The 25,000-nt window shown below is 46.6% G+C and overlaps 2 protein-coding genes and 2 long non-coding RNA genes across 6 annotated transcripts in view; 1 reads left to right on the top strand and 3 right to left on the bottom strand.

Moving 5' to 3' along the window:
- The window catches only part of LOC124064000, a 22,909-nt gene extending 15,994 nt beyond the window's left edge, over positions 1-6,915 (bottom strand). For both annotated transcript variants that reach the window (XR_006844196.1, XR_006844197.1), the window contains exons 1-3: positions 6,397-6,915; positions 3,454-3,549; positions 2,119-2,253 (exon numbers count right to left, since the gene is read on the bottom strand). This is a non-coding gene — a long non-coding RNA (uncharacterized LOC124064000). The remainder of the gene's footprint in view (positions 1-2,118; positions 2,254-3,453; positions 3,550-6,396) is intronic.
- A 5,004-nt stretch (positions 6,916-11,919) lies between these two features.
- Positions 11,920-13,858, bottom strand: LOC124064017. The gene is made up of 3 exons (XR_006844202.1): positions 12,738-13,858; positions 12,552-12,625; positions 11,920-12,463 (listed from the first exon to the last, which is right to left on the bottom strand). It is a non-coding gene; the product is annotated as an uncharacterized LOC124064017 (long non-coding RNA).
- Positions 13,859-18,641: 4,783 nt separating this feature from the next.
- On the top strand, positions 18,642-20,264 carry gtf2a2 (general transcription factor IIA, 2). The gene is made up of 4 exons (XM_046398098.1): positions 18,642-18,839; positions 19,235-19,339; positions 19,579-19,736; positions 19,994-20,264. Coding segments are annotated over exons 1-4 (336 nt in total). The 5' UTR covers positions 18,642-18,767; the 3' UTR covers positions 19,995-20,264.
- znf395a (zinc finger protein 395a) overlaps positions 20,239-25,000 on the bottom strand; it is an 8,770-nt gene continuing 4,008 nt past the window's right edge. The window contains exons 4-10 of one of the 2 annotated variants that reach the window (XM_046397898.1): positions 24,950-25,000; positions 24,330-24,532; positions 24,152-24,252; positions 23,781-24,054; positions 23,533-23,619; positions 22,493-22,563; positions 20,239-22,417 (exon numbers count right to left, since the gene is read on the bottom strand). The exon at positions 24,950-25,000 is cut by the window's right edge and continues 59 nt beyond it. In XM_046397898.1, the coding sequence (XP_046253854.1) occupies positions 22,126-22,417; positions 22,493-22,563; positions 23,533-23,619; positions 23,781-24,054; positions 24,152-24,252; positions 24,330-24,532; positions 24,950-25,000 (1,079 nt within the window). In that variant the 3' untranslated portion in view covers positions 20,239-22,125. The remainder of the gene's footprint in view (positions 22,418-22,492; positions 22,564-23,532; positions 23,620-23,780; positions 24,055-24,151; positions 24,253-24,329; positions 24,533-24,949) is intronic. The other variant, XM_046397907.1, reaches the window with a different exon arrangement.

The raw sequence follows: 25,000 nt of genomic DNA, 5'->3' as shown, positions 1-25,000 counted from the left end.
GCTGAAGTGATGGCTGTTGTTCTCTTGAGTCTGCACCACAGCTGGCATGAACGCGTCTCCAGTGAGCCAGTGAGGCCATAAGCTGGGATCTCAACTCCCTCCTCTACGCAAATAAACAAACCTGAATTTAACTTCCTGTTTCTCAGACCACAGTGAGACGAGAATCAGGCTGGAAACATGAGGGAACTGATTTTGGCAAAACCAGATTATATTTACAGGAGAAAACATTTTCTGGTTTTCCCTGTGATGTCTTCCAGCTGCTCTGCTTCAGCTCGGAGGTTAGCTGAGTTTTCTGACAGACGGACAGACAGACGGACAGACGGACGGACAGACGGACGGACAGACAGACGGACTGCCTTAACTGTTGGGAAGTAACCACGACTTTAGCTGCCATTAGCTTGTGGCCCAATAAAGTTTTTGAAGTTATATCAGCTTAAGTAAAGCTCCACCTCCAGGTGGACAGTTAGCTACATGGATACCTGAGCTAACTAGTTGATGGCAGCTAGTTAGTCAGTTACGTTACTGACACAAGCAGATTACACATTTGGATCCAGACAATATACAGGAGAAACCCGCACCAGTAATCTATGGTTAGCAGCAGTTAGCAGTTACTTTAGCTTCACATAAGCTGTCTGTCCATCAGGACACGCTGGAGGACATCTGTTCCGTGCTGCCTGCTGTCGTGTCGTCTTCTTGTTCTGCGCTTTAATGTGGCTCGTTGGCGCTTACGCCAGCTGCCCGCGGTCCTTCGGTCTTCACGCCGCTGAGAACATGTGGTCCTGTTCGTCAAAGACGCTCTGAGCGATCGGCTCTGTGCGCATCAGCCACAAGTCTGCTCGCTCTGTTCTTCGCTGTGTTTTGTCGGATGTGACAGTAACATTAAAATAAAAAGGTTTGTTTACCGTCTTCTGTTTGCTGTTTCATCAGTTCGTTGGTAACCAGGTAGTAAATAAACATGAAGAACCTGAACCTGTGAGTGTTTCCTCTGTGACAGAATTAAATATTCCTCTGGTGTCGACTCATCGAGCCCCGCCGAGGCTCCAATTTGTGACGGATTAATGACGACCCCCCTGCTGCTGCAGGTTGGCCAGGCCCTTATTATGAAATAAATGAATGGGTGCCCCTGAATGCATCAAGGCCGTTACCACCCAGCACGCCGTCTACAACCACACCCCCCACCACCCTCAGTCAGAGCCAGTGGCCTCCATTAGAGCTGCTGATTTATCAGGAGGAGGAGGAGGAGCTTTAATCAACATAACAAATTCTGCAGCTCAGACAGGAAACACTTTTAAATTTCTTTCATAATTTCTGTGTTTCTACTCAAACTGAGGTCCATGTGAAATGACTGATAGTTCAAACACAAGTGGGAGTCAAGTCATTGTCATGCAAGTCATGAGTTAGTCCTGGCACTCCAGCAGTTAGACGTTAGTTAGTTCTAAATGAGTCCTAATGCTATTTGAACTGCAGTTTGTTTTTGTTGAATTTTTTTTAAACATACTTCACTTGAACGCACCACAAAATCCACATTGGCATCCATGCACCAAACTAAGCGATGTAAATTTCAGAGTTTACAAGGTGCGCCTGAATCCACCAAGAAGTCGAAAGCAACCATAAAGCAAACGACTGCAAACAACACCAAAACACAGAAGAATTTTTATCATGACTGCTTTAGTACAAACGTTTACCGTCCCGTGTGACCGACACCTTCAGAGATTCACTCCAACAGAAAACCAGCATTTCTGCCTTTGGAATCCAGGGTGCAGAGAATGAAGGGATAATAACTCATTCAGCTGATTCAAACCGTGAGTCATAAGTGTCCAAGTCATGTGACTTAAACAGACCAGATATAACGTGATAATCAGTGAGCTTTGCAGGTGCTACCTGGTGTGTTTCAACTTTCCAGGCTGGCTGTTTCCCTCAGTATCCAGCCTTTATGCTAAGCTAAGCTAACCAGCTGCTGGCTGTGGACTCCGTTAGCCAGAACGGACCGCCAACAAATCTGTCAACAGTTAACATCGGGCTCACTCAAGGCCTTGGATTCAAGCACCTGACGATGTGTGAAGATGGACGTGTGAACACTGAGAGGTTGAGTGTGTTTGGTGTCAGCGTGTGCTTTACCTCCAGCTCTGCACTCTGTTCACTGCTGAATCCACCGCCAGTCGTCGGCACCGTCAGGAAGCCACAGAAGAAGAATTTCTGTTTGTGTTGATGTCACATGGCCTCCATCCAGTGATTTCATGTTAAGATCACAAGCTGACAACAACAACATCATCGAACAGCAGACAGGAAATATCAAACATCAAACTCACGGCCCTTTTCTGTCAGTCAGCTGATCGATAGCTGATAGCCGATGGCACATTTACCTGAAGGTTCTTCTCACGCGGAATCATTTGCTAAATTCTCATCCAAACTGGCATGGCTGGGTTCGACTCCCAGCAGCGTGTCCAGCCTCAGAAGGTGTGTGTGCTCACACTCGAGTGGCTCTTTGTGTTCAGGATGAGATCACTTCAATTAAACCGCTGATTAAGCAAATTGGAGGCCGATTAGTAAACGAGTGGCGGCCTTCAGGAGAGCTGCTAATTAGGGAGGTGATTAGCATCTGTCAAGAGCAGCGGCTGAGGCGTCGGCGCTCATTAAGAGATTATCACTGCAGCAGCTCATCACAGAGAGGCACAGCGGAGAGTTTGTCGCAGGATGGAAGCTGCTGCACACACACTTCCTGTGGCAGCGAACCAGCCCTGCTCTGCCTCTGATTGGCTGGCTGGTTGGTGTCAGCTCATAGCTGTTAGCTCACAGCTGTTAGCTCATAGCTAACCCATACCTTTGACCCCGGCTCTGGAGCTTTTCTCATCAGATGGACTTTCTCATTTGTCCTTCTGCTGATGAAGGTCATATGAGACGACTGAAAGCTCGTTTCAGACATAGCAGCCTGATGGTTTGGGTTTTTATGGAACAAATCTACAAAGCTCTGACGAAACTCGAGTCTCTCCACAGAGGCAGCAGTTATTTTCTGAAGTAATCAAGTACTCACCGCTCGTCCTTGTTATCTGACATACTTCTTCATAAACGCAGCCAATTGAGTGCTTCACATCCATGAACATCGGCGGCCTCGAGTGACTCAGGATAACAGTCCATAACATTTTGGCCGGGGCCTAATTATTCCATTTGCCTGGACCAGGATGCCATTTAGATGCAAGGTAATTCAGCGTAGTATAACTCAATTAAATTTCTCCTGACTGGGATTTATGGAGCATCAACAGCTCCTCAGTGGGACCAATGGGAAGGCTCCTTATTTATCCCCAAGTCCTCCTGATGCTGCATTTCTGCAGCTTAATTAAATACACGAGCAATAAGAATGTTTCACAAGTCTGTAATGAGAAAAGACAGGATGGCCTCCTTCTCCTCCTCCTCCTCCGCCTGCTGGTGAATTAGGAGGAGCTCAGCACTCGTTACCTCTGAAATTATCTTTTAAAGATGGCACAAAGTGTCTGCTCTGATTGGACCACTGGGCGTCGAGTGTCTCTGACAACACACACACCTCACGCGGTTCTGAGGATGAACAAACAAAAACCACAAACTCAATACTACATGTTTGAAAAGAGGAGAAGAAGTACACACTCTGATTCTTTCTTCACCACTCAGTCAAATCATCATGATTTGATTGGATTACATCTAGGGATGGAAATCGAAAACCGGTTCTTTTTGAGAATCGGTTCCCAGTAATTCGATTCCTTTGAATTGTTTGTTTACCTGCCTGACAATTTCGCTTATCGATTCCACATATGTCGCAAATGCGTGATGACGTCACACGCAAGAGGTGTATTTTGGCTCTGAACTTTTCAAACATGGCGTCAAGGCGGAACCATTCTAAAGTTTGGCTATATTTCACGCAAAAAGGTGATACCCGGGCTACTTTTAACACTTGCAAAGCTTTCATTTTGTCAAAGGGGGGGAAACACCTCTAATACACAGAAGCATCTGTCCACCCAGCACACAATTAATTTAATTTGTAATGGGTTTAATTTAGCGAAGGTGAATCTCATCCAGGTAAAAGCAGGAGCGGAGCTAATGTCTCGGTGTCATCTTCTTTACATGTCGAAGGTAACGATAAACTCCTCCAGGTTCTGCCTACTGTGTTTATGCTAGCGCCACGTTAACCTCCTTTCATCATCTGAACACTGTCCATCTCCTGGAATTAAATTTTAGATGATGATGACGACTCCCAGAGTCATGCTAGCTCAGAGGCTGGCTCTCACACCGACTCGGAAGCTGCTGCCCCCAGCTCTCAAACACCTTTAGCAACCCCTTTCATCGAGGCAGGGAAGATAAACTGTCAGAGGCGAGGATAAACGAATGTCACCGAGCAGTGACCAGATCTGTGGTGCCGCAGTAAATGCCCCTGAACTTCGGTAGGTTAATTTGTTGCATATTTTCTGTCATCTTCTCAGGTAAATCTAGTATTGTCAAAGTTGCATGTTGTTTTAACCAGTGTCCAGTCGTCAGGACATTACAGATTATGAGTGCATACCGGATATACTGTATATTCTGTCCAAACTTGGATATCAAAGAGTTAAAGCAAACAAATTCATTTGTATTTTTTCATTCCCTCACCCAATGACAATCGATAAGAGAATTGATAAGGCTTTGGATCGATAATGGAATCGGAATCGCTAAATTCTTATCAATTCTCATCCCTAGTTACATCAGGAATTATTAAGATACATTACTGAAGTAAAAGTACGAACACCACACTGTAAATTTACTCTGGAAATGTTGAAAATGTTATCTAAAGTGTGGTTAAAGTATTTCAGATGGTCTTAAAGTACTCAGAGTACTGCAGTAAAGTGTCCCCTGTTGTCCTGTTCTGTCTGACCTCAGATCAGCTGACTGTGACTCCTGCAGGAGTTTCCTGTTGGAGAGTTTGTTCAGTCCAACCAACATACAGTTTCATTTCATTTACATTTTCTAAACTCTTGACATGCAAATTAACTGCAGCTGTTGGGTAAATGCAGTGAAGTAAGGGAGTGGAGTATCATGCTTGGCCTGTAAATACTCAAGTACCAGTACCTCACAACTGCAGTGGTGGAAAGTAACTAAGTACATTTACTCATGTATTACACTTAAGTACAACACGTTAAAGCAAAAACATTTGCAAGTTTAAGTAAAGAAAGTACTCATTGCTGCCCCCCTGAGGCCAACTGGGGGAAAACACCTGCAGCAGCTACGCAAAAACCGCTTCGTATCGTATCGTAACATCTTCCTTCAGGTGCACTTTCCAAGACTTTAATTTAATGCTTCTCAGTGTTAAATGTCTGGAGTTTAAATTTGAATGACTCCATATAGTTTTTCAGTCTGAGCAGAATGAACGCTGCCTTTCATTCATTCATTCTCCAGAATTTTCTTCATCCCCGTGGAAAAAGAAGCCATTTGAGTCGATCTAACTCTTCTCTGCGTGGTTCCTCTTGTCCACGAATGCGTCTTGGTACGTTATGAAGACAGGAAGTGGCTGATTTAAGAAAAAGAAGTTTTGAATTGAAAGTGTGAAAGCATTTCACCCACTGACTCAGAAACAGGTTCAAACACAGTAAGTCAGTTCTGCGGGGAGTGAAGCCACCAGACCTCGCTTGACATCACGCCACCACAGACGACCACCAATTACAGCCGGTTTTGTTTTAGGGGTCATTATAATTAATGACAGTCTGGAGCGCTGTTAGGAGCCTCTCAAGTCCTTCACAGATAAAAGCCGTTTGGCATCTGGACTCTGCCGGCGCCGAGGCGACTGCTTACAGCGAGCCATCGCCATCGCCGCCGCCGCCTCTGCTCCACGGCACTATGAATATTTAATTAATAATTAGTCGTGTAATTCCTCCTCAGGAGTTATTATCCCTCAAACTGGTTTGTGAATTTAATTATTAGCAGCCTTTTTGTTTCCACGTCCTCCTCATTACTGTCAGGATTGATGTAACATAAACTTCATTAAAAATTAAAGTGGGATTCTTTAATTACGAGGCCGCCCTCACAGAAGCCAGAATTAGCCAACTCAGTGATGTGCAAATGAGAGCATTATTTAAGAAACATGCTGGAAGTAGTTATGCTAATTCGCCAGGGTTCACAGTGGCAGACCTTTCCACTCGCGGCTGCATATTCATTAAATGCACTATGCAAATTTAATGTAGCAGCCGTAGTAATGCCTTGTTAATTTATTCAGATTTATTGAGTAAGACTTGTAAAAAGTACCAATTTAATTAGCCCATCTCCTCAGATGGCGGGTGGTGATCGCTGAGCTTTTTAAAAAGACTCGTCGGAGAGAAACAAGAAGAAACATCATGTTTCACATTTCACACGTTTAAAGAGGAATATCTGCTGCACTTATGAGGACGCTCGGAGAGAAATCACCTAAACGGCTCCTGGTGCTCCCACGAGGAGCATGGAGGAGGAAATGAGGCCGTCTCCTCCGACTGGAGTCCTCGGCTCTAATGGCTGAAACGATGCCGTTAGCTCGACGTCTGTGCCCGCCGCAGAGGTGTTTACTGACAGGCAGATCCCAGGACGCCAAAAAACACCACTGGAGGAGGATTCTCTGTGGCCTGTTGGACCACAGAGAATCCGGTTGGGAGGTGGATTACGGCGTTTCCTGATGGACGAATACTTTTATCGTTACTTGCTGTAGCTGCAGTCGGACAGTTAGCTAAGTTAGCCACAGAGCCAATGGGAGAAATCAGTTGGCTGTGGATGATGGGATTGTGACGTTTATCGTAATTTTGTCAGTATCTGTTGCCTTCCCTTTGACTCCGCCCTCACGGCAGCAGCTGTGGTGTTGATTGGCTGTTACTCATGATACGTAACCAATCAGATTGAGGGAGACTGCAGAATCTGAGAGGCAACTGCATCAGATCCGAAGGAGAGCGTTTCTAAACTGATCTGTGACACAAAACCGTGATACCTTCTGGACCTGGAGTTTTGTGATCCTTTCTTTGCCTCTGCTACACCCTCATTCATGGGCTCAGGAGCGGCCGAGTGTGACACCTGGTGGCAGAGTTCAGTGTTACGAGGGAGAAATCGTCTTTTTGCGTCAGGCCGACCCGAAGTGAAATAACACACTATTTCATTGTGCTGTAGTTCCTGTTTACTGATATTTACTGCCCTCTGAAATCTCCCATCACACTTTTAAAAGAAAAGTCATCTTCTGAAGCTAAACTGAACATCAGATCTGCCTTCCTGTCTCTGTCAATTGGTCCAGGTGTTAAATGATCCCTGATGCTTTCAGGCAAAGCGTCCTCGTCCATGTCACGCTGTGGAGGATCGACGGTGTCGTAGTCGTACATGTTCCGGTTTGTGTCGCGGTTGATCCTCAGCTCTCGTTCTCAGCTCTGCAGCTGATCCCAGGAGTATTTACTCTGAAAAACTTTGTGCTGGCTGGTATATCAACACAGGTCAGAGTCTTTGCTCGTGTGTTTCTGCTGCTGGTGTCAGGCCTTCGCCCTCAGCAGCATTAGTGGGAAACAGATTGGTGAATCAGTGAATTAAACCCACAGATATCCTGCAGGAAATCTCCCCCGACCGCCGCTCTCACAGGGACTTACTGAGTTGTCTGAAAGAAAAATGGAATAACAGGCTTCTTTAAGGTCAAGATTTGTTGTGCCGAGGCTCAGCCCAGACATAAATGCTCGGTAATACCAGCTCGGCTGATTGCTTTACTCTCCAGACGATGTCATTTTTGTCGGAGAAGCGGCGGGTGCGGTTGGTATTAAGGCGGCGGCGTGTCGAGGGCCCTTGTCGGCGGTGGTGCGCCGGCGGCTCTATTAGCGGCCGAGCCTGGAGGAAGGCGGCTGGCAGCTCACAGAGTAATAGCACATTACGTTCTTAATGTTTCTGATAGACGAGATGCTCCTTGTCGAATTCTCCTGTGATCTCACCACAACCTTTTTGTTTTCCTCCTCTTGTTTTGTCACTTTCCTCCACCCTCCCTCAGGCGTTTCGGCTCGGACTCGCCGCGCCGCATTAATCAAACCGGGGCATGGCGTCGAGGGAGGAGACGGTCGACAAGGAAGTCATTAGAGAGGATGAATCTGTTGTATTTACTCCTCTGTTATGCAATAATAAAGACAGAAGACGGTGCGGGACAAAAGGAAATAATGGTCTTTACACAGCACAGTCGTTTGGCTTCGAGAGAGACGCAGTCAGACTCTCGGCTGCTGCGAGGAGAGTCGATGACGCAGTCAGATGAGAAAACACAACAACAGCAGAGTCAGAGATGACATTTTATCAAATAGTTATCAGTTCACCTCTCAGTGTCTCTCCATTGTTTGAACTTCATTTGGAAGCGTCGCAGACGTCTGAAATGTGTCACAGATACCAAACATGTGAGGCCGAGTGTTCAAACCGAAGGACACTTGTAACGTTTTTCTGTTTGATGGAAGAAAAACGTCTCGTAAAGCTGCTCCAAAGAATCAGGTTCAGGTTCAGCTCTCACCGCTCGTCAGCGCGAGTCCACACGTGTTCGTTAGCGTCAGCGTCAGCGTCAGCGTCATGAGAGAAAACTGAATCTGGTCGTTACTGCAGGAGCTGAGGGCGTTTCGGTGCTGAATCCAGCTGACCTCTGATCAGTTTGAGATGATGAGTGACTCTTGTCTGGTATCAGTTGGGAAACAACCGTGTTTGTCATTTGTTCACCTGCGTTCACCTGATGGTGACCTGCAGACTGAGACATGAAAAGCTCGCAGGAGCCAAAGCAGCACTGACTCAATCCACTTCCTGTCCTTCCTGTCACATTACGAACAGTACAAAAAGGGTCTTTTCTTTTCAGTCATTACTACGCTTTTAGACTGAGGCAAAGGTCGCAGGCTCACCAGCAGAGTGTACGGTAACTACAGGTCTGTCATCTGGCCTCCAGGCAGTCCACCAGCAGCAGCACCCCCCTGTCTGCAGACCTCACTCCAGACTCTGAGTCTTCATTGTTTGGTGGACCTCAAAATCTCATCCGGGGTTACGAAGAGAAACCTCTGGAGATCTGCTTCACGTGGTTCTGAGTCTGCTCCTACCCAGGCCCGAGGAGTTTCAGACCCAGCAGGTGGACACCTTGGTGGATAACTGCAGTCGTGTAAACGAAGATCATGTCATGGATCCGGTCAGTGATCTCCTGCGTTGTGACCGGACTTCCTTTCAGGCTCCTTCTGCCGACTCCTTCACTGTGCTGTACGAAGCGCCGCCGTCCTCCAGTGTGGCGTCCAGGTCCTCTGGACGTCCCCTGAGGTCGAGGTGATGACGAAGGCCAATCTTGTCCATTTTCAACAGGAGATCTACAAATTTTATTAACCCAAAACATTCTGCATAATGACTCAAAGAGCTGACACGACTCAGAACTCGACTCCTTTTACTGGTTTTATCCTCTGAAGATCAGTAAAGTTTGCTCGTATCTTTTAGTTTATCGACTTTTTGGCACTGACGTTCAGGTCTCTGATTATCATACAAGAAAGCAGGGAAATGAAAACAAACTAAATATTTGAAGAGATGCAGAACTGAAACAGAAGTGATTGAGCTCGTTCTCTGTCTACTTGTATACTTTATGTGAACACTCATTAGTTCATTTTCTTTTCATAGCTGAACAACACAAGGTTTTACTTTGTCTTCGTCTGTGCATATATTTGCAGCAGAACTTCATTTTCCTCGCTGGTGATTAAACAAATAAAAGCTGTCTAATAAATAAGGATTCAATTATCAAAAGATTAGACTGTGATTTTGGTTTGATATTAACGCTGATTTAAGAGCAGCACAGCTCCGTCCTGTTTCTGCACGCATGTGGTAATTAAATCAAAATCCTCTTCAAACACATCACAAACCACAGACTCAGATTTGGGAATCGTCCGGAGAAAACGACGAGACTCCGTGTTTGAACGTGTTTTGTCAGGGCTTAACCAGCACACAGTTTCAATTAATTCAGGGGAAACTTCAATGAAGCTGCAGCAGGAAAACAATCTGAGCCTCTAATCCGTCCATCACAGAGGAGGATCCTGTTGGGTTTTTTTTTATAGACCCTGAATGCAGCACGGCTCCATGGACTTACAGCTCATCATCGTCTGATTCACTCTGATTAAAAGTTGCTCAAATTCCTCATCAGTTTTCACTCTTGGAGGCGCTCGATGGGTCTGAATGCTTCAAGTTTGACCTCTGAAGTTTTCCTGTTGATACAAATTTGAAAAAATTCAAGTGCTGCATCTTTAAACCGTGTTGTAGAGAGTCGGGAAAACGAGAACACACGAGTTTGGGGAGCAGCTTTCACAAAAGGACTCCCACTGAAACAATCCACTGAAACACGGTTAACAACTGAGGAGCAGCTCAGAATTTAACTACGGCAGTGAAGCAGTCCCGGTTTGTGTCTCTCCTGCCGATACCCTCATCGATTTGTGACTTGATGTCTCTCCCAGCTCATCACGCACCGACGCCTGGTCACACCAAGTCTTAACATGTGCTTCACCTGAAACGCCACCTGAAACCCAGAAAACTGTGTGGCTTAGGAAAAGACGCGTGTCTCCTTTGTCACACGACGTGAACTTCGGTTTCGTGGGTGAAATCGGGTACAACGAGGGTCGTGACAAAAACACTGTATTTCACGCCCTGGGAATGACTGGGATCACATTCAGAACTTTCCAGCAGTCTCACAGGTGCCTGAATCCACCGCCAATGCATCCATACTTTCTTATCAGGTGAATTAGGCCAAAGAAACGAGTTAATCCAGACAGGACGGACGCCGTTCAGTTTATCTCTGAATGTGTTTGCTTTGACTTCACAACAGTGTGATTTAACTTCATATTTGTGTTGAACACGTCTGCAGCGTTCGGACGTCAGTCTGTCACAGTCTGATCTGCAAACATGCAGCAGCGTGCAGTGAAAACGGCACTTTCATCATCATTTACGTGAACTGCGCGAGCAGATTGTTTCCTCTTAAAAAGACCTACAGAAGCTGTGAGTGTGTGATGTGTTTTGCAGGTGTGAAGCAAAATAAGTGCGACTGAATGCAGAATCAAGATGAATGCTGAGCGCAGACAGACGGCGGCTGATGAAAACTCAGTGGGAGGACACTCCATCTTAACATGGCCGTCCCGTGTCTTATGATATCTTATCATTAGTTTCCCTGACAGTGATGGAGCTGCCCCCGTCGCCCCCCCAGCGCCGCAAGCCGTGTATAAAAGTAACCTTCTTTCCATAATAATGGCCATTCGTCACTTCTTTAACTGTCAGAGGACGAGGACCGCGGACAAAGTGGGATTTAACAAGGTGTGCAGAGCCAGGAGAGACCATTCAAATGGTCCTTAGCTGCTGCTGAGTCAATGTGCCAACATTACTGCTCTGATGCGTTCAGGGACTGTGGGACCACAGGGCTGCCATGGAGCCAAATGGGCCCTGTGGTTGTTAAATAAGATGAGGAAGAAGTGAGACTGAACCCCCAAGACGAGTGTGGGTCTGTCAGTGAATGATTTTTAAAAGGCAGGCGGTTGAGGACACAGACAGACGGGTGAGGACACAGACGGACGGGTGAGGACACAGACAGATGGGTGAGGACACAGACAGACGGGTGAGGACACAGACGGACGGGACAGGACGGAGCTCATAGTTAAACATTAAGAAACTGTGCAGCTCTGAGACTCTGATTTGCAACAGCTGAGCTTCATGTTCATTGGCCTCCATCATGGTCACATGTGTGACGTGAGCTCTGAGTCACACACACACACAGGCTGAGATGTGTGTGTGTGTGTGTGTGTGTGAGAGACAGATGGCAGGTTAATGAAGGCCTCGCCGTGGCTGACATGTCAGTCGATGCAGTATCGACGTTCCAGTTAAGCCGACAAACGAGCAGATTATTGTGTCGCCTCCTGTTAGTGAACAGATCGTTTACAGCCATCCATCACACACACACACACACACACACACACACACAGTCTCACTGTCTGTAATGAGCTAAATGTTTGACTGAGCTGAGACTGTGTGTCACAGTCAGGTCATCCTAGTGGACACCTGTGGTACTGCAGCTAATCATCTCCAGAACTTACAGCAGTAAGAAATAACTGCAGATCCACTCAGATTTCCACGCACATCAGGTTGCTGCATTGCAGGTGTTGTTCTGTTGCAGTTTCCCCGCAGTCTCCCGTGACTGTCCGGCCAATCAGACGCTTCCTGTTACTCGGATGTGCTGGAGTCTCGGCAGGCGTTCAGCGTCTCGCTCTGCGCCGCTTTGGATGAAGACAGATGGTCCACGTGTGATGACGTGTCTGCTGCGGCCCTCAGTTCAATGAGAGCACTCGCTCAACACGACAGGCGTGGCTGAGGCCTCCGCCGCCGCCATCATCGCGCTCTGACTGTCCATTAGATTCAGAATTTAAATAAAGAGCAGGATTCCATCCAGACGTCGCTCAGAGTTTCTGTAGTTTAACTCAGACTGAGACGACGGCGTGTGAAGATTCAGACACTACGAGAAACTAGTGGAATTTCCTTAAAGATCAGACGGCTTGGAAACAAACCAGCAGGTTTACAGAAACGTTTGTGTGTGTGCACACCTGATGCTGCTGCTTGGTGACAGGATTTCAGGTGAAAAGGAGACGTCTCCATCTTCCCAACTTGTCCCAGCTCTCTGAAAGACGTATTGGATCATTTACTTCAATAAAGGTGCTAACACCACGCTTCAAGCCCTGACTTCAGATCTCTGAGCACAGCGTGGTGCCCTGAACCTCACACATCCTCACCTTAGATCAACCTAATGAAGCCAACCTGCAGGAGGAGCTGCAGGAAACCCCGGAGACAGGACGAACCATGTGTGCATCGCAGGATAACGTCAACCAATCAGATCAGTGACACACAGGAAGCAAAGCCAGCTGAGAAGAGCGAAAACATCCGCTTCACGGAGAAAAACCTTCAGTGCTGCTCTTTACTGTCCGGCTGGAACACAACTGATGACGCCAACATCGTTCAGGCAGTCGCTTCTCGCCGTCGTCACACCTGAGCCACGCCCACGTCCACGGCCAGTCAGAGGAGCCCACTGCCGATCACCGGGACGCCGCCGTGCCGTTTAAATCGGCAGAAGTTATTGTTTCCAGCCTGCTAACTTTTCATGAAGGTGCGATCTGACTTTGAGCTGAATGATGACTCGATCTGCTCGACACTGACTGAGCAGTGACAGACTCATTCCTCAGGCTGCAGGAGCGAAGCCCAGCGTCTCTTTCATTAGCCTTTAGGGCCATTTAACTCCAAAGTGAACACAGAGGATTAACACGGGCCTCGCTGGCTCGCTGTGATTGATGCGTCTGATTACGTTCATGAAGCAGTTTGAGAGGAGGTCGCTCGAGTCACACGCCTCCTCTGAAAGTTCATTTGTAATTAGCTGCGGTTTGTTAGGTGATCACAACCCTGACGAGAGAGGAATTTGGTCAGTCTGAGAGGATATTTAGACATCCATCACGTCAGAGTGGCTCAGACAGTATCAGTTATTGATCGCTTTGCTGCTTCAGCCAGAAATCAGACTTGAGGAATTAATAAGTTCATAAGCATCACAAAGCAGAACAAACAACGCACAAACACGATGATGTCACGGTGACTCAACCTGATGAGCAAGACGTTGCGTTGGCCAATCAAATACGAGCACGCTCATTAATGACAGATGAGTCCACCTGGTCTGATGGCAGGCAATTCAATTTAAGAGCATAAAATAAGAAAACACAAAGTCAGAATCTGACGGTAATCCGACAACGACGTCACGTCGTTGATGTCGTTCGGCTGAAAAACCACAGAAACTGTTGGATGCCATTTCAGTCTGCCTCCAAAAGGTGGAAGAAGGACCTCACGCTGGCGTCATTTCACCTTCTCCCTCATATGCAACGTTTGGCTACAAGCCAAGAGAAGTGAGAAGTGAGAAGTGGTCGGCTTTCGCTTCCCTTCATGCTCTTTACGAGGTTCATCACCAGAAGGTCGGTCAGCTCAGTTTATGCCACATGAAAACTCCCGGTGGTCTCTCAGGGGGACAGGCGGTTAGACCAAACTTCACGCCGAAAGCAGGTGCTTTATGGCAGTTACATCATCACTCAGACTCGTTCTGATTCGCTCACATCTAACTCAGTAACATCACTGGCTAACCTGAGGTGACGTGTTGTTACCATTTCCACTGCTGACGGCCTGATGCCGCAGGGCTCCTCCTCCACCGCTTGTCGCTCTGTGGGGAACGACTGGCGTCAGTGAGCTGCTCAAATGTTGGACATGTTTCACTTGTGGTAAGATTCAGAACAATAACCAGCTGATCAGCGGTGGCCGTGTGTGTGTGTGTGTGCGTGCGTGTGGCTCATTTATCACGGTTTTATGTTTTAACTCCCCCAAGGTCGCTCAGCCACAAATTTAATTATGTCTCAGCTCTTATTAACTGGCACATTTTATAAAGCTGGACTAGACTGGACTAATTAATTTTTTTGGACACACACACACACACACACACACACACAAACTTCCTTGTATTTGTCTCAAAATCTTCAGGTTAAATATTAAAAGTACACGATAAGGCCTGGCTCACAATCTCCGTTCCAGTTCATCCCAAAGGTGTTGGATGGGGTTGAGGTCAGGGCTCTGTGTGGGCCAGTCAAGTTCTTCCACACCAAACTCATCCAACCATGTCTTTATGGAGCTTTGCTTTGTGCACTGGGGCACAGTCATGCTGGAATAGAAAAGGGCCTTCAACAAACTGTTGCCACAAAGTTGGAAGCATAGCATTGTCCAAAATGTCTTGGTGTGCTGAAGCATTAAGATTTCCCTTCACTGGAAGTCAGGGGCCGAGCCCAAACCCTGAGGAACAGACCCATGAAGAGGGTCTGGATACTTTTGTCTACATGGTGTATAACTGTGGTGAGAAATTATCCGAATAAAGCAAATACGGTCACTGATTTGGTTTGGAGATGTAACTGGTTTGTGTCGAATACTCACACTGGCTTTCCCGATGGGGTTGCTGTGAGTAAACATTAAAATGCAGCACCGGTCACATGACTGCTGACGGCCTGATGTGAGCGAGCTCCAGCTGCCCTACGAAGGACAAATCCACTGAAGAAGAGAAGAGTTTGGAGAGTAAATGTGTTATTTCTGCTCCATTTAAACAAGAATAACAGATGAATCAACGATCATCACAGCAGATCCTTTAATCACAGGCTGAAAACGCACGCATGCAGCTGCGACTTTTCTCCTCATGTCGTTCTTCAAGCAGACGCTGACGTGTCTTCAAGTCGCTGGACTCGACTCACCTGCAGGTCTCTCAGACAGTCCACCGTGTTTCACATCAGCTTGCCGTCAGCTCATTAACACCAACGCTGCTGAATACAGCGTCACAGTTTGTTCTGTGAGATCAGAGATTAAAGGAGTAATCCACCAAAATTTACACAGACTACAGTCTGTTTGTCTTCCTCTGAGGGAATACTGAAGGTTTTATTCAGTAAACACACGTTCAGACGGTCACAGAGATTCATCTCTCTTCACACACACTGAATACTCAGTCCTGCGTGAGTCGTTTCTATTTGTAAGGCACATTGTGTAGTGACACAATGTGTCTTTAGTTTAGACGTACGTTGGACAAAACCACCATATAAAGATGGCGGACTTGTCTGCTCTTCTATGCTGTACAAGCGTGACACGAGTGCTGCCATCTCGTTCTGCTGATGGCATCTGCAGCCAGAGTTTGTCTGGTATCGAGTTCCCACCCACAAACCCGTCTTAGCCAATCACTGCTGTCGATCAAAGAAGCCAACAGGACAGAAAGCAGTTTAGACGAGCTGAAACATGGACGACAGTAAAACGCAGCACATAGTCGTCTTGTTCCTGTGTGAGACTGAATGTGCTGCTGTACACTGTAAATTACAGGTATATTTTAATGTAAAAATGACGTGTCGTGATCAGGCCTGCGCGCATCATTTTACATAAAGGACTGTTGCATCATCACTGTGTGTTATTCCTGCTGCAGGTCTGGATTACATAACACACACACACACACACAGCATCGACATGTTTCTAAATCTCCAAATTAAATCTTCAAACAAATAATTACACGAGTCAATGAGAACAATTAATTGCGCGAGGCCCCTGAGGACTGAATCTGCATATTGAATGAGTTCATTATCATAACAGTGTGGGCTGGAGTGGAGCTGCAGGAGCTGCAGGAGCTGCAGGAGCTGCAGGAGCTGAAGGAGCTGCAGGAGCTGCAGGAGCTGAAGAGCTGCAGAAGCTGCAGGAGCTGAAGGAGCTGCAGGAGCTGATGGAGCTGATGGAGCTGCAGGAGTTGCAGGACCTGAAGAGCTGCAGAAGCTGCAGGAGCTGCAGGAGCTGCAGGAGCTGATGGAGCTGAAGGAGCTGAAGGAGCTGCAGGAGCTGAAGGAGCTGCAGGAGCTGCAGGAGCTGCAGGAGGTGCAGGAGCTGATGGAGCTGAAGGAGCTGAAGGAGCTGCAGGAGCTGATGGAGCTGCATGCTCTCAGCCTCCCACTAATCAGCTGCTTAACATCCCCACACTGACGAGCTGATAAATGCATCAAACATCATCCTAACACAAAACATCCGTCCTACCTGCAACGCTCTCACATTTTTTAAATGTTAAAACCCACAATAAGTTTCTGATGCGTTTCCTGCTCTAACGCTGACTAGAGAGCTAAAAAGCACCAACACTCTCAGTTTATGAGGCTGCACTTTTAATCATTTCACTTCATGTTGAGCCGATACTCCCTCACAATAAGTGTGTCTTCCCTTCTTGTCTTTATTTACCGAGCGCTTGATTTTCCTTCAGCGTGGACGCTGGGCGAGGTCAGAGCTCAGCAGAGCGGCTGGCGAAGCAGTTCTGTTCACAAGCAAGCAGCCGTTCACAACACTCAGCCACAGCATCCATCACACCGAAACGCTTCGTTCACACACAAAGTGACCTCCAGCAGCTGTGAGTGGCACACACTGATGGGTCATGGTCTCCTCCATCACTTCAACTGCCTCACATGTTTCACAGTGTGACTTGAATATTACTCTACTATGTATGTGTACGTGTACCCTTTTGTATGTATATGCAGTATATGAATGCATACCTGGACTGTGTATCGTGGAGCTCCATGTTGGGACGACCTCTGATCAGCTGGTCTGATTGGAGATGGCCAGACGGTGAAGGGGTCCAGGTGGGCCTTCGTGACAGGTGAATGACAGCAGAGAAAGAGAACATCTACAGATTGGCTGTGATTGGATAAAGAAGAGAAGGAGCTGGAGGAGCTTACAGACTGCAGGCTATAAATCAGAATCAGAATTCCTTTATTTATCCCCGAAGGGAAATTCTTTTTCGTACAGACATTGCACTTGCAGTGTTTCCGACCAAGAAAGAAAAGTGAAAGATATAAAAATAGGATAAACAAAAGCAAGATAAGTATAAATCAAAAATACAGGTATTTACATGTGTGAAACAATATATACATTGTATATAAATGCAGGAGTTACGCACGTGCACGTTAAATGTGGTGTTAAGACCCTAATGTTCCCAAAACCAAAGAGCCTTTAAACCAAAAAATCAGATTAGATCAATTCTGAAACAAGTGAACCAGTGAGAAGTCGTCCTTCAGAAACATCAGGGATGAAGAAGCTGGGTCAAAAGCCTCTTTTTCCTCCCTCACAGTGTTGGTGAGTTGATGTTTTGCTGCCATCTAGTGGAGTTAATTGTTGAATTCCCTCACAGTGTGATTAATCAGCTGCAGAATAAATACTGATTACTCTGAATACTAAATAAAGGAGTTACAAGTTGACATTCATCATTAAAACTGTCACTGAGGAAAGAAACATTTGTGATTTGTATTTATGTTTGGGTTTTTTGTCATACATGAATGTATGTTAATTTGGTTAATTAATAACAAGTTAAAGTTCAGAATCACTTTATTGGCAGTATATATATTTTTACATACACACACTGTCTTCTGCATTTAACACATGCACATTCACACATGCAACACCCGGCAAATTACATGCAGTGGTTTCGGTCACAAGGCGCTTCTCCAACATCTGGGCCCCGGCTGCCCCATTTCAATAATAAAAATATTAATTACTGTTAATGAGATGGAAAGAGAACATGGGCTTAAAAGTAAATTTAAAACTCTGCGATACATCGGTAAAATATCAGTAAAACGTCAGTGACGTTGTTTGTACGTATTTTGGTTCTGCTCACTTTCCGTAGTCTCGATTAAATCAGCGAGACTTAAAAGCGGAAAAGTATGACACCTTTCCTTCAAAATAAAGGCAGAAAATAAATCACTTCAGGAGGAAAAAGTGATATCATGCTACAGTTGATTATTTAATTAATATTTAACACGATTAAAACGAGTAGAAAGTGAAACTAAGCGTGTCGTACGACTAAATAGTAACTTAGTATCTGACAGACATTTCACATTAAATCTACGTCATTGTTTCGCTTAATTCTTAAACTTTAAATACGTTCAAAAGATGCCCTAAATACACACAGTCTAGTGAAATGATTTATGAGCCAAAGAAAAAACAATGTCGACAATATAAGAATGTACTACATGAAGGCAGGGTGATTTTAATACCACTTTTACCACGAGTGCAGTAGCATTAAAAGCGTGTTTTTAATTTTGAAATACGTAACCGGAAGCTTCCTAACTAACGTTAGCTTGTTTCACCGCTCGCTTGTTGTAGAAAGAAGCGGCTAGCTTAGTTAGCGCTGTGTGTCTTTGAAGGACAGCTTACTATAGTTTCTTGTTGTTACAGTCGTTTCCAGCATGGCGTACCAGCTGTACAGGAACACCACGCTGGGAAACAGCCTGCAGGAGAGTCTAGACGAGCTCATACAGGTGACACTAACCTCGCAATGACGGCTGGTTCCTCGCAGCTAGCCGCGATTAGCATGTTGCTAACCGCTGCGGCGGCAGTCAGTGACGCTAGTTAGCTCGAAGGGGGCTAACTTTAGCTCGCTAACCGCGGTTTGCTCCAGCACTGATTTGTTCCATCCACATGAGATGTTTAAATCATCTCTTTTCGTGTGTAGTTTTAGAAGAATGCAGTCGTTATCCACTGAAGCTAATTAGCATCAGTTGAAAAAGAAGATCGCGTAGCTAAACAGTAATTAAAGTTCTTCTTGTTTTCCTAAGTTTTGGGAGTGTGTTGAAGCGGTTAAGAGTCGCTACAGTCGTGTGTGAAAGGTGAGGATGTTAAATTAAATCGTGTGTGTGTGTGTGTGTGTGTTCAGACTCAGCAGATCACACCTCAGTTGGCTCTTCAGGTCCTCCTTCAGTTTGATAAAGCAATCAACACGGCGCTCGCCAATCGAGTCCGCAACAGAGTCAACTTCAGGGTGAGTCCGCCTCCTGTGACCTTTAACCCCCGAACGTGACCCTGCACATCGGCAGCAACCAGCTAAATGAATCCTTAAAGTGATGATCGAGTATCAAGCAGTCAGCCTCTGTGCAGGACACACCTGTAGTTTCAGCTGCAGCCACTGAGACACAAAGCACTAAAATTAAACCATCAGTATGGCCTGTCAGGGAGTGTTGGGAGTCTGTCTCACCTGTCTGTCCGTCCGTCTGTCCCCAGGGCTCCCTGAACACATACAGGTTCTGTGACAACGTGTGGACGTTTGTCCTGAACGATGTGGAGTTCAGGGAGGTGACGGACCTTGTGAAGGTCGACAAGGTCAAAATTGTCGCCTGTGACGGAAAGAGTGAGTCGACCCAAAACAAAATGGATAAATGGTAAAGTATCAAGCTACATATTATACAGTCAGGTGTCAGTGTGTGTGCTGTGCTGTGACCGGGTGGTTCTCACCTGTTCAGAGAAAATATTAATTGTTGTGTTGGATAATCGAGCGGACGTGTGAGCTGTCAGTAATGTTTGCCGCAGAGTTTATGTCGCTATCATCATGTAAAAGTACACATTGGGGTTTTGTCTCGTTTGTTCTCCTCTTCTTGTTTTCTGCATATTAAATGTTATTTTTCTTTTGTCTCTGCAGACTCCAGCGCTGCAGAGTGACGAGCGTCTCTTCATGGACACGAGTCACAGATGGACCTGGACTGTACATATAATTTATTACAGCAGAGTCACAGCTGAGAACTGAGTGAGTGAGTGAGTGTGTGTGTGTGTGTGTGTGTGTGTCTCACAGCAGACCAATCACTGGACCTGCAGCAGTTAGTTTTTTTTTAAAATTGTTATCAGTTTACAGGAAGTTTGTGTTCATTTTGCTGTTATCGAGCTGGATCATCTTTAATAAAAAAACTTTATTTTAAACAGCTGTTCTGTGTTGAGTACTGATACATTGATGAGGGTGTTGGTACAGTAAACACATCAGTATAACTTCAATCTCTGGGTTTTTCTTAACTTAAAATTAGACTGAAAAGTCACTTCTGGGAGCTAAAGAGGATTTCTCTGCAATTCACCTGCTCTGTCGGCAGTAAAGGCAAACCAGACAAAATCAGCTTTTCGCTGTATTGTGATAACATCAGGACTTCACATCATGTATAAAAGAGTGCATCAACATTTACTTGCTTTGCTCATAAACAAACAGGACGTGCAGAGGATTTAAACAGAAGTCTGCGGGAGGAGTCGTCCTTTTACGTCTGTCTGGTGTTTCCTCTGATCCACGCCAGGAGATGTAGATATGATAAAATCTGATTCAGTGTAAAACTATTTGTGTTTAAACAGATCTGTTGATCAATACTGCGTGTGGTGTCCACAGGGGCGAGTGGAAATGGCTTCTGCTTCCAGACAAAACGGAACTGAGGCTCGGATGAAGAGACGACAAAGCGATGCTGATATTTACAGTCAAGTGTCTGATGTGACGATTAGCCCAGATGCTGACACCTGATGTGATAAATAACTTTAAAGTAAACCTCAGTTCAGTGTGTGTGTGTGAAGGAGCAGTATGAGAGCCCTGACACACAGCCTGATTTTTCAGATGACACGTGGCGGGACAGTGAACGCACCACGAAGACTACAGCGGTGACTTTATCCTTCTGGGCACCTTAAAGGAACAGAAGCACGTAGTACAGGTTTGAAACAGAGTCAAACAAAAGTGTAAGCAGATTAAAGGAGGCTCCTTTTCAGTGGCAAGTGCTTTAAAACACATAAATCTGCTCATGTTAGTGTGCCATAAACAAGATGGGGTAATCCTTTGTTAGGCCCTTAGCTGGGAAAATTACAACCGTTTGTTACGTGTCTTCATACACATCAAAAATCTTAAAAAAAAAGGATGGAAAGTTAATTGTTAGTGAAGCCTGAAGACATGAATGATTCCTCTGACCAAAAAGGCTGAAAAATGAAGAAAAGTGTGGTCGTTCAGTTTGGTGTGTCAGGGTTCACTGCTCCTGGATCAGCTCTTAATGTACAAACTGCATGGAACAACAGTCACTCAAACAAAGTGTGTGTTTTAGACAGCAGCCTCCAAACATTCTGCGTTTAACTCAAATCTGTTGTGGCAATATGAGTTGGCTGTCTGACGGAGATAAACAGCAGGTGGAGCTAAAGGCTGATTCTGCTGCAGCAGAGCGCTAGTGTTAGCATTAGCTCTGAGCTCAGGATGAAAACACTTTCTGCCTTCCTGTCACTGAGGTCCAGAGGGAACCTTTTCTACTTACTTTTATCACAAAGCTGCCCAAACATCTGGACGGCCCCTGGTGGCTGGCAGCAGTACAGCTCATAAACCCCTCAATGTTAGCAGATGGGACATGCATCAGAGCAGCATTCGTATCAGGGATATTTTGGCTTCACTTTTGTACAGCGGGATGAAGTGGAGATGTGTGGGCCATCCTTATATACGCTGATGGTTTTCATCCATAAATCTGAATAAAAACTTGTGCTAGCTGGCACCATCTGAACCAGCCTGGTAAGAGCACAGATTTCAGTTACCCAGCTGACCCTTGAAGCTTCAGCAACAAATCCTGGTCAATACATATGTGGACCCTGATCCTGGTTCTGATAAAAGCACCTGAGGCAAGTCGACCGGACTCGCTTGGCTGCTTCAGGGCTAAAGGTCACATCATAGCTGCCCCAATCTGTCCATCAAGAAGCACCGACAGGACACAACATCTACAAACACCCTCAGAAAGTACATTCAAAGTAAAAAAAAAAAAAGAGAAGAAAAAAGAGTCAATGCCAATAGTCAATAGCAAATGTAGAAAGAGTACAAAAACAAAAAAATATCTCTGGTTTCAGAAAGTACAAAACATTCACCAGGGGAGGCCGAAGTTTACAGCCTGTTTCAGTCCTTGTTTTGTTCCTCCTCTTCCTCTCGCTCCTCCCCCGTTCAGTCGAGGAAGCGCTGGCAGGCCTTCTTCCAGCGGCAGGCCGTGCACCACTGGTCTCTGTGCTCGATGCCGTAAACTTTTCGGCATTTCTTGGCCTCGCCACGAATCCTCCTGGCAGAAACGAAGATGGAGGGCTACTGTGATATTCTGCTTGTGTTCAACGTGTGTGCGTGTTTGTCCACGAGCAGGTGGTACCATGCGATACTGACCTGCAGGGGGCGCTCTGCTGCTGCAGCCACTGCTCTCCTACGCTGACCGAACGCACCCGAAACGCCAAACCCTGAGGAGGAGGAGGAGATGAAAGTGAAAAAGCAAGCAGGTGTGTTTGTGGTTTCGCTCTTTGTTTCCTCTCTCTTCTGTCCTCACTGCTTTTTGCTGTTTCACTTTGGCAGCAGAAATCAACAGCAGCAGGTTCTTCATCGTTCAGTTTCCATATGTCTGCTGAGCTCCTTTGTGTTTGGAGGAAAAATATCCTGCAGTTCTCACAATCCGCCTGCAGGGGGCAGACTGATGGAAAATGTGACTGCAAACTATCCAAGAGGGGATTTTCCTGCTGAATGAAAGCCATCAGGGAGGAACACACACACACACACACACACACACTGTGTTCGCCCTCCTCCACTGTAAAACCAGTTTTAACAGGCTTCTCCGGGCTGCTGGAGGAAACACACAATAGGCTGCTGTGCAGGATCCACACAGAGAAAACAGAAAGTGAATTAGAGAAGTGAGTGAGGAGGAGGAGGTGGTAGCTTTAAGGGGATGCACAGCACTTAGTAAAAGCATCTCAGTCAAACCTAATCTTTCCAGGGAAAGTCCAAAAGTGTCTGTTCTCTGTGAAGAAACAAAGTACGTTTCAGTCCACAGCTTCCACGTAAAATAACTTAATGAGTCTTCTGCACGCTTCCCCCTTCCCGAGCGCAAAATAACAGCGCTTATTTACTCGCGCCGCTAATGTCGACGCGTCCCAGGAACAGAGCAGAGCCTGCAGTTTGGCGAGCAGGTCGTGTTCAGTCTGCTTATCAAACAGGAAGTGCAAAATCAAAACTTCACATTCTTTAAGTAAACAGTCAGAGGAGTGTGGCGGGTGGTTACGTGATCGACGAGAGGAAAGAAGAAAATAAAGTTTTTGATGGACACATTTAGAGCATTTTGTTTTCGTTTTGTCTTTTGTGGATTATTCGATCTTTTGCTCTGCATGTTGGAGATGCTTCACTGTGTGACACAAACACAAATACAAACACTGGTTTACCTGTCTGAGGCAGCCGGTGGGCGGAGCCGTCCAGTGACAGGTGGGTGTGTTTGAAGCTGCTGTGGTCACATGACTGGGGGGCGGAGCCTAAAAACACAATATAGGAACGTCACACACACTTTAAGAGAAACACATGCAAAATGTCTTGTTGTCCATACGCAGCTCTGCTTCGGACTTGTTATCCGTGACAGAAAATGAATATGTTTGTTAAACAGAGCGGCTGGCAATCAGTCATAAGCCCCACCTACCTGGTAGGAGTGCTCTGATTGGACCTGCCAGGAGCTGCCGGAGGAGGGGGCGGAGCGACTCAGAGCGCTGCAGGCTGGAGAAGGGGGAGACGGAGGGGATGGAGGCGGAGGGCTGGGAGGTGAGGAGGGTGAGGAGGAGGAGGAGGTGGGGGAGGCACGGCCACACAGGAGAGGGAGAGGAGGAGGAGACTGCTGCTGCTCCCATTGGTTAATCTCAGTGTAGTAAAAATCCTCCTCGCTGCGGGAACATCGCTCGTGTTCGCCGCCGCGGCTGCTGTGAGAGGTCAGAGGTCAGAGTGTAACCGAAAACATCTTAGGACTTCACATTCACTGCAAAACCCTCCAACATTCAGGTCACTGCTCCTCCTTACCACAGGTGTGTTGTCCGGATGTGACGTTTGATTCCCACCGCTGACGTGAGCACCTTCCCGCAGCTCGGCCACAGGCACCTGTAGGCCGCCTTCGCTGAATTCTGCGGAAGGAAACGGGCCGTCAACACTCGCACTCTGCCGCCGTGCTCTATGATTTGTCCCGTGACAACCTGCTCACCCTGCGTTTCCGCGCCGCCGGCTCATCGAACAGCACCTGTTCCAGCTCCATGTCCAGCCCTTCATCTGGGGGCGTGGCCGGGCTGACGGCAGGCTCCGCCATCGGTGGAGAGGGGGCTGGGCTTCCGTTGTCGTGGCCGACGCTCCAGTAGCCACTGCTGCCGCCGTCAGAGAGCTCGCTGCCTCCACAGTCCATCGGGGGAGCTGAAAGACACACGAAGTCAAATCCCAACAAAACGAGCCTTTTCTGTGACTACAGCTGCTGCCCGCAGAGTCTGCTCTGACCACTAGTTGGCGCTGGACCACACAGCGATCAGTTTCTGCTTTTTGATGCCAGGGCCGAACTTCGCCAGCATTTCATTTGTCATAACTTTGCACACGTATTTCCACAAACTCATTTCTTTTCACATTGAACGTTATCAAAATATGAACGTCAAACACACGCAGCACGTTCACACCACCAACTCTGTGCATTAAGAGCCAGTAAACCTGTTTGTTGGTGCGTGAGCTACACTCAGAGAGGCGCAGGTATTTACTGCACTAGTTTGTCGTTTTTGCTGTTAACAGCTGTTGTTTGTGAGCGTCAGGTTTTCTCGTGGTCGCCGCTGCTTGCTGTCTTACCCGTCATGTCCGGCTGGGCGGGGCTGTGCAGCAGAGGGCTGCAGGACAGAC

This window comes from Scatophagus argus, chromosome 1, assembly GCF_020382885.2.
Source record: "Scatophagus argus isolate fScaArg1 chromosome 1, fScaArg1.pri, whole genome shotgun sequence".
In the NCBI taxonomy this organism is placed as follows: domain Eukaryota; kingdom Metazoa; phylum Chordata; class Actinopteri; family Scatophagidae; genus Scatophagus; species Scatophagus argus.
Note: the sequence above shows the minus strand (reverse complement) of the source record. Positions and strands in the feature narration are given on the sequence as shown.